This window comes from Hippocampus bargibanti, linkage group LG09 (genome assembly GCF_051943395.1).
Source record: "Hippocampus bargibanti isolate YZ-2025 linkage group LG09, ASM5194339v1, whole genome shotgun sequence".
Lineage (NCBI taxonomy): Eukaryota > Metazoa > Chordata > Actinopteri > Syngnathiformes > Syngnathidae > Hippocampus > Hippocampus bargibanti.
In genome coordinates, this window is record NC_142742.1 from 2,320,568 (window position 1) to 2,334,682 (window position 14,115).

Sequence of the window (14,115 nt, forward strand, 5' to 3'; positions counted from 1 at the left end):
TGAAGGGAAAAGCCGAAAGAAAAAGAAGCAAACGCCCAAGTTGAAATTACCAAATATGTTGGAGAAATATAAGCGTTTATCAACGAAATGTACTTTGACGACACAGTCACTAAATCTTTCCAGTTTTTGTAATAATATCTCACAACGAAGAACCAAAAGATGTGTTGAAACAAACCTGGAAATGGGAAACTAATCACAAGAGCAGAATGGTCGAAGGTGAAACACCTGCGAACAACGTGAGTATATTCATTCGTATATTTTGTACATCGCATACCTTTAGAATTAAATTAAGATGAACATAATACAATAATATCTATTTTTCTTTTCGGCTTTAAAAATAATTTCACGACTATAAATGTCAAAACCGCCCGTACTATAAGACGTAATAGAAGAGAAATACTCAATTATGACTAGTCTCTTTATTTTAGTACTAATAAATCACGTTTCGGGGTTGAGAAAACATTTTTTACAAGGTCTCGGATGAAACGAGAAAAAAAAAAACCACTTCTCGTGTAAGAAAGTCACATATCGTATTTTACGATATGAACCACTGTACTTTGTGTTTTTCGTTTGCAACACAATAAATACACTTGGTGAAATGTCCAAATCAATCATAACGAATGATTTCCTTCCTGAGAGAATAGCTGTCCTCAAACGATGTCCACCACCTCAACAGGAGGGATGGAAATTGGAAAACAAATCAGTGTTATCCCCAAAATGAAAAAAAAAATGTGGCCCCCTCCCACTTACCGCGTCCCTTTTTTGCCTTTAAATGCTTTGCAACCTGTAAACATGTTTAACACCACAATAATAATACAGCATTGTCATATGACAAAGTTACCAGCAGGAGCTTGTTAGCTTAGCGTAATACAATACACGAGAAAAGGCCCAGTGAAGTGTATGCTAAACGAACGACTGGATCAAAGTTAAAAAAAAAGCACGTCTTGTATGGTGTAAAATAACTAAAACGACGATATCCGTCATTAATATAGCCGCTCAACACTTTTAAATACATATGGAATAGCTACGTGAATGCTAAGCTAACTGCTAATGCAAGTAGATCCAAATAAAAACACGTGTCAATGGTCAATCCGCCGTTTGATTTACAATGTTAAGTAGACTGTTAATGCTCACGGAAATGAAAATCAAAGTGTTAGTCGTGAAGCTGTGCCACCATGTTCCGTCTAAAATCGTTAGCTCATATTTTTTAGCACTTGTTTTGCCGTTTCGTGTACATGCTTAGCAATCAGATACGATTATCGAGGACGTTTTTTTGTGGGCGTACTCATGACAGACAAGTTGACCCAAATTTATGCCCGTATGGTGAAATGGCTTTCTTGTTGAAATTCAAGAAACTAAACGACCATTTTAAAGCAAAAAAAGGCAGATTTCTTGTGAGTTTTCAGTCATGGCTTCTTGAGACATTTTTTTGTGGGTCCACCAAGATGAAAACAGTATGTAACACATTTAAAGGACAACCGACACCATTTTTTTGGTTTCCTAACTGACATCAGAAAAACGTTTATAGCATTTGAAATACCCAAAATACACAGGCTGATATTTTAGTCAAATGCAAAATGCACAAAATAAAATGAGTTTGGTGTCCCAAAAGTACTTCAAAATGACCTCGGAGATGGTGAGTTTCAGAAGGTCCCGCCCCCTTGTTCGTGACGTCACGCCAGGACGTCTTGCCTTGCTGTAAAATCAAAACAATGGCTTCAGAATCGGAGAAGATGCTTTCTTGTTACTCATCCAGTTATGAATATGATTCAAATAGTTCTGAAGAGGAAAGCATAAATGTTTGCAATCGATTAAAGAAGTCCTTCCGGATCAATTCGAGCCGTCAGGATGCCAATGTCGCGTCCCAGAAAATGCACAAGATGGCGCGCAAGCTCCATTGGAAATGGGCTGATTTGTCTGCTGGGAATTTGTGTCAACTAGTATCAAATAGTAGTCTTGGTGCAACTTCTAATTTCGCCATCAACACGGATCAATATAAAAGTATAATAATACAAAAAAAAAGTAAAATAATATAAAAGTTTTCAGACCAACCAAAGTACCCAAAATGCATTGTGTGTCGCTTTCTCGGTCAGGGGCGTGTTCCTTCAGTGACGTCACGTCAGAAATCGTCACATAAAATACATAAAACATAAAATATAGCTATATGCGGTGGAATTTTTGTAAAATACGCTCAGTAGAAGTCATTTGAAGTGATTTTACAAATTATGGACACAACTTGTCCGGTGGCGTCGGTTGTCCTTTAATGTTAATGGAACTGGCTTTGAGGGCATGGCTTATTGAGACTTGTTTGTTTTTAATTATTATTTTCCCCCAAAAAAATCATGTGGCTAAGGCTTCAGATGATGAGTTTTTCAAGAATTGAAGATAAGGAAAGGTCATTTTTGGGGTCAACATGGGCCACGCCATGTTTGAGTAGTCCTGAAATGTCCGACAAGTGTCTCCCGGCAAGTCTTGGACCACCTCCTCCACCCCAGTCCTGGTCCACAAGTCCACCAAGTCCCTCACACCCTGGTGTGGCGGCAGCTGTGCGACGAGGAGGAAGAGGACGATCCGGCGACCCTGGACGACGAGGACGAGGGCGGGGACGGACAATCGGGATCTTCATCGCTGGATTTGCGTCGGAGCTCGTCTTTGTGAAGGCCCAGGCTGATGTGGCTTTGAAGAGCCGCCGGCGTCAGCCATTCTTTAGGCAAGCAGCTCTGGAGGAACGGGATGCACGAGCTGAAATAGGCCAGACGGTTGACCCAGCGTGGGATCTCACGGCCGCACAGGAGCTGGATAATCATAATCATAATCATAATAATAATACATTTCATTTATAAGCGCCTTTCAAAACTCTCAAAGTCACTTTACAGTCATAGGATAAAGTGTTTCTGTGGGTGAGCAGCGGCAGCCACATGCGCCAGCGTTCACTCAACCCCGAAGTCACTCAAATAGATAGAAAGCTAATAGCTGGCTAGCTAATGAAAAGCAAATAAATAGCTAATAGATAGCCAACAGCTAGACACCTTACAGCCAGTCAGCTAATAGCTAGCTAGCTAATGGATAGCAAATAAATAGATAATAAATAGCCAGACAGCCAACAGCTAGCCAGCTAGACGGCTTACGGCCAGTCAGCTAATAGCTCGCTAGATAATGAATAGCTAATAGATAGCCAGATAGCCGCCAGCGAGACAGCTTACGGCCAGTCAGCTAATAGCTAGCTAGCTAATGAATAGCACATAAATAGTTAATAGATAGCCAAATAGCCAACAGCTAGACAGCTTACAGCCAGTCAGCTAATAGCTAGCAAATGAATAGCTAATAGATAGCAGATAGTCACCAGCTAGACAGCTCACAGCCAGTCAGCTAATAGCTAGCTAGCTAATGAATAGCACATACATAGTTAATAGATAGCCAACAGCTAGCCAGCTTACAGCCAGTCAGCTAATAGCTAGCTAGCTAATGAATAGCAAATAAATAGCTAATAGATAGCTAGACAGCTTACAGCCAATCAGCTAATAGCTAGCTAATGGATAGCAAATAAATAGCTAATTGATTGCCAGATAGCCAACAGCTAGCCAGTTTACAGTCAATCAGCTAATAGCTAGCTATCTAATGGATTGCAAATAAAAAGCTAATAGACAGCCCGATAAAAAGCAAAATGGAGGACTTTAATGGTGGCTAAGTGGATGCTAGTTGATGGCTAACAAAATCTTAGTGACCTCAGAGAGCGAGGAGGAGAAGTGGTTGCAGTTTTTGTGCATGAGGTGGTAGGCGTTGCCTTTGAACTCCTTGCCGAGCTCTTCCATGATTTTGTCCATGTCCTCTTCGGTGAAATCGGTGGTCCCCAAGACGATGGCCTCCCTGTTGAGAGTTTGTTTCCAATCAGTTGGTAGACAAAGTCAAAGTCAAGTTGGAAGCCTCACTTGAATTTGAAGGTCTCTCCCAGCTCGCCGGCGTTGCCCGGGTTGATTTCAAAAATGCCGCTGAAAGGGTACGGGTGGCCTCCGTATGCAAATTCTAGGGCACAAAAAGTCTCTTAGTTTAATTGTCCTGTCCTGGGATTTGACCTCTGACCTCATGTCAAGTCATTTATTTGACGCCATGCATAACGCAGTATAAAATCTTACAAATCCCAAAAGTCAAAGCGAAAATCATGGATGCTTACGTTAAGACATGCCGTTACTGTACAGAAAACATTCCGTGTCATGTACAAACATTCAAAAAAATAAATAATAATAATAATAATAATAATAATAATAATAATAACCCATCGTTGCCCGTGAGGTGCGTTTTAAGACAAACCCCGCAAAAAGTTGTTTTTATCAAATTAAGTTCAAGAAGATCACGCAAGCGCTCGTTAACTCATTCACTGCCATTACCGAATGTATTCGTGTGATTTAAAGGACAACCGGCGTCTCCGGACAAGTTGTGTCCATAATTTGTAAAATGCCTTCAAATTACTTCTACTGAGCGTATTTTAATAAGATTCCACCGCATATAGATATATTTTACGGTTTAAGACTCGCGCTGAATATTCAGGAAGTCTTGTTTTTGAGTTGGTGACGAGTCCGTACGTGACGTCACTAAAGGAACGCCCCCTGACCGAAAAAAAAAAAGACACATTGTAGCAGTCCTTCCATCACGTCAATGTATTTTGCTGTATTGTTTGGTCTGAAAACCTTGTGTTGCACCCAAAAGCCGCCAGAAGAGGGTGTCCAAGCTCCGCATAAGGAATTTATCAGCCTGTGGTGTGCCTCTTTTCTGGTGATCGTTTCTCCCCAATGTTGCCTCAAAATGGCACAAATAAATTCTTTAATCGATTGCAAACATGTATGCTTTCCTCTTCAGAACTATTTGAATCATATTCATAACTGGATGTGTAACAAGAAAGCATATTCTCCGAATCTGAAGCCATTGTTTTGATTCTCCAGCAATGCAAGACGTCTTGGCGTGACGTCACAAACTGGGGGCGGGACTTTCTGAAAATGCCCAATTTGTTTGCAGATTTTGGACACTTTAAGTCATTTTTATTGGTGTTCTGCATTTGAGTAAAAATATCATACTGCGTGTTTTGGCTATTTTCGATGCTATAAAACGTTTTTCTGATGTCAGTTAAGAAACAAAAAAGTGACGTCGGTTGTCCTTTAACATAACATGAAGCAATTTGAAGTTGTGTCTCACCTCGGCCGTAAATCTCGATTCCTGAGTGGAAGACTCCAATTCCGAGATTGGATGTGTACTCATTTATCCAGTACTGCGGGGCGGAAAGAAGATAGTAACGAATTTCGTCGCATTCAGACATAAAAAGCCAGAAAATGACAAAACCGCACTGCTAGTAGGAGAGGTATCGCTGCTCATTACTTTTTGCACCTTTAAAAAAACACATTGTGACGTTCAGTGTATTATCTAACTAACTATCTAGCTAGCTGGCTATTAGCTAAATAGCTATCTAAGTGGCCATCTATCTATCTGTTGGCTATCTATTAGCTGGCTAGCTAGCTTTCTATCTATTTACTTCCGGGTTGAGTGAACGATGGCTCAGTGTATTAGCTAGGTAACTAACTATCTAGGTAGCTGGCTATTAGCTATATAGCTATATAAGTGGCTAGCTATCTAGCTACATATCTGTTGGCTATCTATTAGCTATCTATTAGCTGGATAGCTCGCTTTCTATCTATTTACTTTCGGGTTGAGTGAACGCTGGCTCAGTGTATTAGCTAACTAACTATCTAGCTAGCTGGCTATTAACTATATAGCTATCTAAGTGGCTAGCTATGTAGCTACATATCTGTTGGCTATATATTAGCTATCTATTAGCTGGCTAGCTAGCTTTCTATCTATTTACTTCCGGGTTGCGTGAACGCTGACACATGTGGCTGCCGCTGCTCACCCACAGAAAAACTTATCCTGTGACTGTAAAGTGACCTTGAGAGTTTTGAAAGATGCTTATAAATGAAATGTATTATTATTAGTAGTAGTAGTAGTATAATTAAATAAAAACAAACTAAAAATAAATAAAAACAAAATAAGCAATTAAGTAAATAAAAAAAACAGCTCTTATTGGTATTAATGTGGCTTTGCTAAAGCAACACATTCTGAAATGTTAAGTTTAAACCGACATAAACACTTGTTTGAAATTGTCAGTCTAAAATTTTTATAGACAATCGAATTTGCTCTCATGCACAATCACTATTTATAGAGTGAAAAAAACTGTTGAAATAATAATAATACATTGTATTTTAAGCGCTTTACAAAGCTCTCAAGGACAATTTGCAGTCACAGACAAGCATAGATACTATCCTAAATAAAATACAATCACAAAATAGAATACAATAAATAAAATACAATTATAAATAGAAACAAGAGAAAGAGCTACACAGAAAAATGCAAATTTTCAATCAAAACAATTGCATGCACGTCAAAATCGAACTCGGTATCGACGTGGATCGAGTGAAAGTGAAGGAGAAAAAAACTGCACGGCAGGGCAGCGGGGTGTCAGATTACTAAATAGAAACGAGAGATGAAAACAAGTACAGTCAAACCTCGGTTTTCGAACGTCTCGGTTCTCATCGCATTCGGTTTTCAACCAAAAATGTCATATTTTTTTATGCCCCGGTATACAACCGAAATTTGGTTCTCAACCAAACTGAGTGCCTCTGAATGCATCACTCGACTACCCTCCGCTTTCTTATACGTCACTTCCTTATATGTTATATTTATATTTTATATTTGGTTAAGATCTCCTGAATAGTACGATTTTAACGCAAGCAGGGGATTATTTGAAAAGTTAGTGTGTCCTGTGTTTGCCCAAAGACAGCTGGGATAGGTGCCAACACGCCCCGTGGCAGAAAGAAAATTGGTAAAAATAAAAGTTTGTTTTTATAGAATTTTACACACGACGCGCTCTATTATGAGGTTTTTATCCGGTTTATGCGATGACATAGTTAAAAAAAAAAGTTGTTTTCTCGAATTTGAACGGATTAAGATTTTTTACATTGATTTTAATGGAAAGTGCTGTTTCGGTTATTGAACAAATCGGTTTTCGAACAGGTTTCTGAAACGGATTATGGTCGAAAAGCGAGGTATCACTATACACAAAAAAAAAGAAAAGAAAAGGCTCGTACCATGTCATACACGTTGAGGATGACGGGTTCACTGGCCATGGCTCCAAGATGATCTCAGCACGCCTCCACTTTGCTCCTCCACCTCCGCTTCCTCGTACAACTGGGCCACGCCGCATCCACACGAACACGCCAAAATATCACAATCCCACTGCGTGAGGGCAGGAAAGGGATGAAAACCCAAAACCGGCCGAAATTATGTGCTCGTAATGATAGCCTCCTCGCGTTGTCCTCGGCGTCCATTTTGATGGTGACGGTGGGGGCAGATGATGGCCATGATGGCGATGATGGCGATGATGATGATGATGGGGAGTCCGGGTCCACGGTGGATGCTCACTGCTTCGACCGGGAGCATCCCCGTGACGGCCGCGGAGCTCCTCCCGGGGTTGGCGTCCTCCGTGGGAGCCACGCCGTCACGACATGGCGATGAAAAGTGCGAAAGTAATCGGTTGAAATTGCCCCTCGACTTGGTCGGTGTTTAGTACCGCTCGGTGTGGCTCTGGCTCCGCCCCCTCCCGCTTTTAGCTCCACCCTTACCGCCTTTAGTGACGTCATGTTGAAATGGCCGCGACTCCTATCTCGTGAAAAAAAAAAAAAGCTTGTGAACACCGCAACCTGTTGGACAAAATAATAATGCATAATGTAAAGTATTTTTGAATAGGTTGTCAGATTGTAAAATAACATGAATAAAACTTGTTCTTGAAAAAAAAAAATCGCGTGCCGCGTAAATTATTTTCGTGACGTCAGTTAGTTGGCGACCACGGAAATTCGCAGTTCATCTCCCGCCGATTAACCCTTATTTCCTTCCTCCATTTTTGTGTCAAGACGATATTTACTGTTAATTTCATTGGTTGTATTAAGTTCATCCTGTCTGCTTCATATTTAATTTTAAACAGATTATTTTCTTACAGACTTACAGAATTGAACACCGAAAAACAGTGTAAGAAAAGAAGCTGTTTTAAATTAGTTAATTTCTTTGGTTTTGTGTAGCTCAGTCTACTTCCGGATTGGGCAATTGGCGTCCGGTGTTATTGACCCCCCCCCCCCCCCCCAAAGTTCTTTATACTCATGTCTCCTAAGGGTTTATATGTATATTAATTCAAACAAACAAAACATAAAAATGGTTAGTTTCTGTCAGTATAAAATAGCTTTATCTCGTTTTTATTTATAATTGTATTTGTTTTTGTATCTATGCTTGTCTGTGACTGTAAAGTGTCCTTTAGAGCTTTGAAAGGCGCTTGAAATAAAATGTATTATTAAAATCATGGGACAACTATGTAGCCACAAAGTCATTAATAGCAGCACTGAAAGAGCATCCTCAATTACTTAACATTTGGTTTTATTATACAACATAAATATGCATTCTGGCAACTATGTACAAAGGGTGCACACAGGCATGAACAGTTTCTGTGATGTAAAAACACTTGAATATTTCTCATTTATTTTATCTTCTGGCATACAGTGCACAGTACAATATTCACAATCGGCAGCAGAGTGACATGAAATGTATTTACAAGACAAAAAAAAGACAATAACAACTTTGTTTTTCAGCTAGAGATGCTCCATGATTGTGGCTAGTGCAAAAAATGAACTTTTAAATTCCCCAAAATGCCCCCCCGACCCATCTTGATATGTTTAGAGGTACCTCGGAGGGAATGTAGAAGTCATGTGATTTCAAAAATGGCGGCATCTCGAATTAAGACTTGGAATTGACAGGAAACTGACTTGGCAACGTTAAAAAAAACTGGGTATGATTTTCAACACTATACAGTGTCTGCAGGGTTTTTACTAGTAAGAATATTAACAATAACAACACCAAAAAAATAATTAAAAAAAAAAAAAAACATTGAATCAGTGAGTGCGAACCGAGAAATATTCCGACCTTTACTATTCATTATGTGTGAGTATTTGAAATTGCTTTGACATATTAAATGAACATTTTTTTAATTTCTATTTTAAAGAGTCTTGAAGTAGTCCAGTTCTTTTGGCGTAATCCGGTGGCCAAGGAACTATGTTGATGTGAGCGAAGGAGGTTCATTTGATTGGGGAAAAAAAAGTGATTTGATGCTATTTTACGACATCTATTGTCAGTTATGACTTTTTATTTTTTGTGCATATGCATGATGGATCCTGGCATGAGGTCGTTTGTTTCATCGAGTGAATTGATTTATACTTATTGTCAATTTGCATATTTTCACCTTTGCGTTCATTTCGAAGTTGATAGCGACTGCAGGTCTATACTCCTTTAAAGGACAACCGACACTATTTTTTTGTAATTTCCTAACTGACATCAGAAAAAATGTTTTATAGCATCTAAAATACCCAAAACACGCAGGCTGATATTTTTAGTCAAATACAAAACGCCAATAAAAATGACTTAGTGTCCCAAAACTGCCACAAAATGAGCTCGGAAACTGGGCAGATTCAGAAAGTCCCGCCCCCTTTGTTCGTGACACAAAACAAGACTTCCGGAATATTCATCGCGAGTCTTAAAAGGCAAAATCTAGCTATATGCGGTGGAATCTTTGTAAAAATGCGCTCAGTAGAAATCATTTGAAATCATTTTACAAATTATGGACGCAACTTGTCCTTTAAGTTACGATCATTGAAATAAATTAGGAAGCATCCGGAAAATGATGAAATTTCACCAAAATACTGTAATGTTAATTTTGTGTACGACTGACTTGAAATGTGCACATTTGGCGACAATAAAGCGTAAAAAAAAAACATGCGTTAGAAGGCACTGCCTAGTCCGACGGCGGCGCTCGAGGTGACTTTTACTCGTTTTTTTTTCTCCCCCACTTAATGGCGGCCATGTTAAGAAGGGACTTCCCATAAAGTTGTGGGATGGCATTTATCCCTACAAAGAGAAATATTGTCATCACTAGCTCCCCCCCCCAAAAAAAAAATATATAATAATTTCCCTTCCCTTCTTTGTCCTTAAGGAATATGATCAGTCTTAAAAAAAACAACAAAAAAAAAAACAAATGGAATTGTTAAAAGGCTCTCCTGATGTTACGGATGTAAACGAATGCAGCGATGACAGCGGCGGCTCCCGTTAGCACAGCGAGTATCCCCAGATAAGGCGCCGAGGGCGCAGGATCGCCTTGTGAATCGGGGGGTCCGTTCGTATGATGGGGTGACTGCAAATAGCCAAAAAAAAATACATGTAAATAGGAAATAATTCAAAATGATTCAACTTGTACAACATTTGTCGTAGAGGAAGTACGGTGATACCTTGGCTTACGAACTTAATTGGTTCCCATACAGTGTGTAAGGCAAAAAGATTGTATCCCAAAAATTAATTTCCCATAGGAAACCATTCAAATGAATATAATTCGTTCCCAGGTCCCCATAAAACACAATTTTCTCCTTTATAATTTTCTTAAAACTACACAAAATATACCTTATTTTATGTATAATAAATGTGCTATGGTATTATAATTAAAGAAATAAACTATACAGTATAATAAAGTTGTTTTATTTACCTTTATGATAGTCGTTGATGGCTTGATGGAATGGAGTGGCCGCTTTCATCAGCATTAAACACTTGATGAGGAACGTAGCCTTCTTTCACCATCTTGAGGAATGATCCCTTTTAGGTGATTTCTCTGCGATAATTTTATCTAGTTCCTCATCAATTGTGTTCTGTTTAGCTGGGTTGATAGCTTTTTGCATCAAGTGTACCAAGTCATTTTTCAAAACCCAAATGATGTTTTTATTTTATTAGGTCAAGCTTTTTTTTTTCTATTGTACCTTTTTCAGAACACGCAGCTCCACATCCTCCCCCGCTGTCCGGAACAAATCCACGGCAGCTCTGTGTGTCTGTTCCTCCAGTTTGACGCCATTTATCTACATGTATAAACACGTACACACACAATTAAATAATAATAATTAGTAAATAAGAATTAAGTGTGAGCATCAACAAATATATTTTTTCCAAAATCTTGTTTGATTTGGTGTCGGATAACCTTCCTGACACAACCCTCTGTATTTATCCGGGCTTGGGACAGGCACAAGAAGACTTATGTCCCTTTGTGGCTACAGAACAAGCAACTCGAAAACAAATAAAGCACAATAAAATGAAATATTTTGTTATTGTTCAGGATGTGTGACTTCTACTTGTAGCATGTACATTTGTGTGTGAAACTTTCCTTTTTACTTTGTTTCATACCGCTAGGATCCGGTCGCCCTCCTGAAGCCTGCCGTCTAACGCCGCGGCGCCATCCTCTTTGATTTTGGACACATAGATGCCACAGTCGTTGACCACGTACTGTTGGTCCACGCCACCAACAATATTGAAACCCAGGCCTGCAAAGACATCATGGAAGCACAAGATGTGAATAACAGAGATGTAAGATAACCTCACTCTCCCACATGTTTTTTTTTTCCCTGGTTGCACTCCGACTCTCGAAAGTTGTCCTTTTTTTTTGGCACCGATTTTTATTTTTCACAGTCTTCCATCTTTGTCAGAAGTTTTAAATGGGCACCGGAATGTCTTGAATTTGTTACCACATTCCGCCTCATGATGGGGATTCCGGATCTTTTCAGAGAGCTGTTTTTTTGGGTTCGGCTCACTAAAAAAATCCGGCTCTTATGGCTCCCTCCGTTTGTTTTTTCGTTGCTTAAATTAACGACCAAAAAAACATGTACAATTATGTGTAAAACGAATTACTCATGTAAAAAATACACTATATCAAATATTGTTATTTATATGGCTCGATTTATATGTGCACAGAGACCATTCACTAACTTTCACTTTCCTTCTGGTCTGATGATAGAGAACAAAAAAAGTCGGCTCTCATTTCCGGCTCCTTGTTAGTAACCGGCTCCTTCGCGAACGACACACCACTAGTACTGTGAGATTCACTTCCAGTCTGACAGACAGGCAGAGTATAAACAATGAAAAAAATGTCTACAAGCACACAAGGCACAACAATCCTTAAATTTAACTCCAGTCGTCAGTAAGAATGTTTTGCTAACGCTGCCAGAAAATAATTCGTCTTTAGTTAATTTACTGAGTTACTTAGCCACTAGCTCGATGGGTACTCAGCACTAGCCACGTAACTCAGCAGCGGCTAAGGCTAACCACCGCTGCCATGAATTGATCTTTATTCTTTACCTGCCGGCCCTCGCTTGAGTTTTATGTCCACCGTGTTCGAGGTCAGCGAGCCGTTCATGGTCCTCGTGAAGGCGATTGTTTAAAAAAAAAAAGGCGACGAGGTACTCAAACTTAATTACGTGAAGGTGAACTCATTGGAGAATTATCCGAGATTCGCTCTCTTACTCTAGCGGCGTAAATTGAAGCTTTCCGCGCGGCTGCTGCCCCCTAGCGAAAAACGCATGTAAATGAAAAAATGCTCACATACTCGCTCGTATACTAATACGTATTGTCGTATTTTCTTTCAGACGTTGCTATTAGCAGTACATATTTCTTCACGTATACAAAATATTTGTAGTAACGCAAATGTTCAATGATGTTACAATATTACGTTTACATTGACTACGTCTCTTTGTGTTGTCATATTATTTGTTATTTAGTTTAGTTTTTTTTTGCTCTTTTGACTTCAAAATGGCGCCGCGAAAGCAGCTTCCTTTCCAGCAGCTCGTGTAACGTATTTTATTTTTCTACTTCTTTCATTCCTGTCATAACTTGCTGCTGTAAAATGTAAATTTATCCACTGCGAGACTAATAAAGGTAAATCCAAGCCCAGTTATTACAATATTAAGTTTAAATTATTCATATATATTGCATTGTAGTATTACTCACTCATTACTTACTTGGCTATTATTTACTTTTTACTTACATATTATGTACTTCTTACTTACTTAGTTATTATTTACCTGGTACATACCTGTTATTACTTACTCACCTGTTACTTACCTATTAAATATTACTTATCTAATACTTACATATTACTTACCTATCAGCTGTCTAGCTATCTATTAGCTAGCTTTCTATCTTTTTGAGTTACTTCCGGGTTGAGTACTATTCCCGCCATATTTTTGAAATCAAAAAAGAAACATTGAGTAATTTTGTGAAATTCATTATCATTCTAAGTGATGTAAAAAAGATGATTTCAGAGGTGCATGCATCATATCGTGCTATTATTCCGTCAAAATGACTCCAAAAGCCAAGCATCACTGACACATTTTTTTATTGTTTCAGGCAAATGTCCGACACACAGGTACATTTCTTTTAGTGTTAGCAATGTGGGGAAAAAAAGGACCACCGTTATCTTTGGCAATAAAACAATTAATTCTAAATATCCTATTTCTGCCATGTCGTTAAACCACAAAAGGCAGCAGTTGTCATTTTTTGCAACTAGAAGGGAGCTAAATTGAATAATAAAATAATGGCTTTAAATAGCACGGTTCAACTTCGGCATCCTGGATTATGCAAAAACTCTGAATATACTCCATTATTGTTATTTTTGAAATGTCTAGGAACACATGACGGCATGAAATGGACCTTTTAGCTTTGTTTTTATATTAAGTAGAGCCGCAGAATATACCCGAAAGAAAAAGAGCTGTCTTAAAGGGCAACCGACACCGAAGAAAAAACGTTTTATAGCATCTAAAATACCCAAAACACGCAGGCTGATATTTTTAGTCAAATGAAAAACACCAATAAAAATGACTTAAAGTGTCCCAAAACTGCCACAAAATGAGCTCGTCCCGCCCCCTTGTTTGTGACATCACTATTGGTCACACACTGACTTGCTCCAGAATCAAAACAATGGCTTCAGACAGTTCAAATTCGGAGAAGATGCTTTGTTGTTAATCATCCAGTTATGAATATGATTCAAATAGTTCTGAAGTGGAAAGCATAAATGTTTGCAATCGATTAAAGAAGTCCTTCCATCGCGTTATTTATGTCGTTTTCCTTCTAATTTCGCATAAACACGGTGTTTTCAGACGAAAAAAAGTACCCAAAATGCATTGTGTGCCTTTGTGATGTCACTTAGGGCATCGTCAACTCAAAAAC

The 14,115-nt window shown here is 38.8% G+C and overlaps 2 protein-coding genes and 1 long non-coding RNA gene across 3 annotated transcripts in view; 1 reads left to right on the top strand and 2 right to left on the bottom strand.

The window, feature by feature from the left end:
• Window positions 1-397: 397 nt before the first annotated feature.
• Window positions 398-7,669, bottom strand: LOC148893264 (deubiquitinase DESI2). Its single transcript, XM_089004458.1, has 5 exons — window positions 7,131-7,669; window positions 5,188-5,260; window positions 3,930-4,023; window positions 3,726-3,867; window positions 398-2,795 (listed from the first exon to the last, which is right to left on the bottom strand). The coding sequence occupies exons 1-5, from the start codon at window positions 7,167-7,169 to the stop codon at window positions 2,523-2,525; spliced, it is 621 nt and encodes a 206-aa protein (XP_088860584.1). The 5' UTR covers window positions 7,170-7,669; the 3' UTR covers window positions 398-2,522.
• A 1,681-nt stretch (window positions 7,670-9,350) lies between these two features.
• Window positions 9,351-12,424, bottom strand: synj2bp (synaptojanin 2 binding protein). Its single transcript, XM_089004400.1, has 4 exons — window positions 12,250-12,424; window positions 11,302-11,438; window positions 10,884-10,979; window positions 9,351-10,270 (listed from the first exon to the last, which is right to left on the bottom strand). The coding sequence occupies exons 1-4, from the start codon at window positions 12,305-12,307 to the stop codon at window positions 10,124-10,126; spliced, it is 438 nt and encodes a 145-aa protein (XP_088860526.1). The 5' UTR covers window positions 12,308-12,424; the 3' UTR covers window positions 9,351-10,123.
• Window positions 12,425-13,274: 850 nt separating this feature from the next.
• LOC148893266 (uncharacterized) overlaps window positions 13,275-14,115 on the top strand; it is a 115,356-nt gene continuing 114,515 nt past the window's right edge. The window contains exon 1 of the long non-coding RNA XR_016115985.1: window positions 13,275-14,096. This is a non-coding gene — a long non-coding RNA (uncharacterized LOC148893266). The remainder of the gene's footprint in view (window positions 14,097-14,115) is intronic.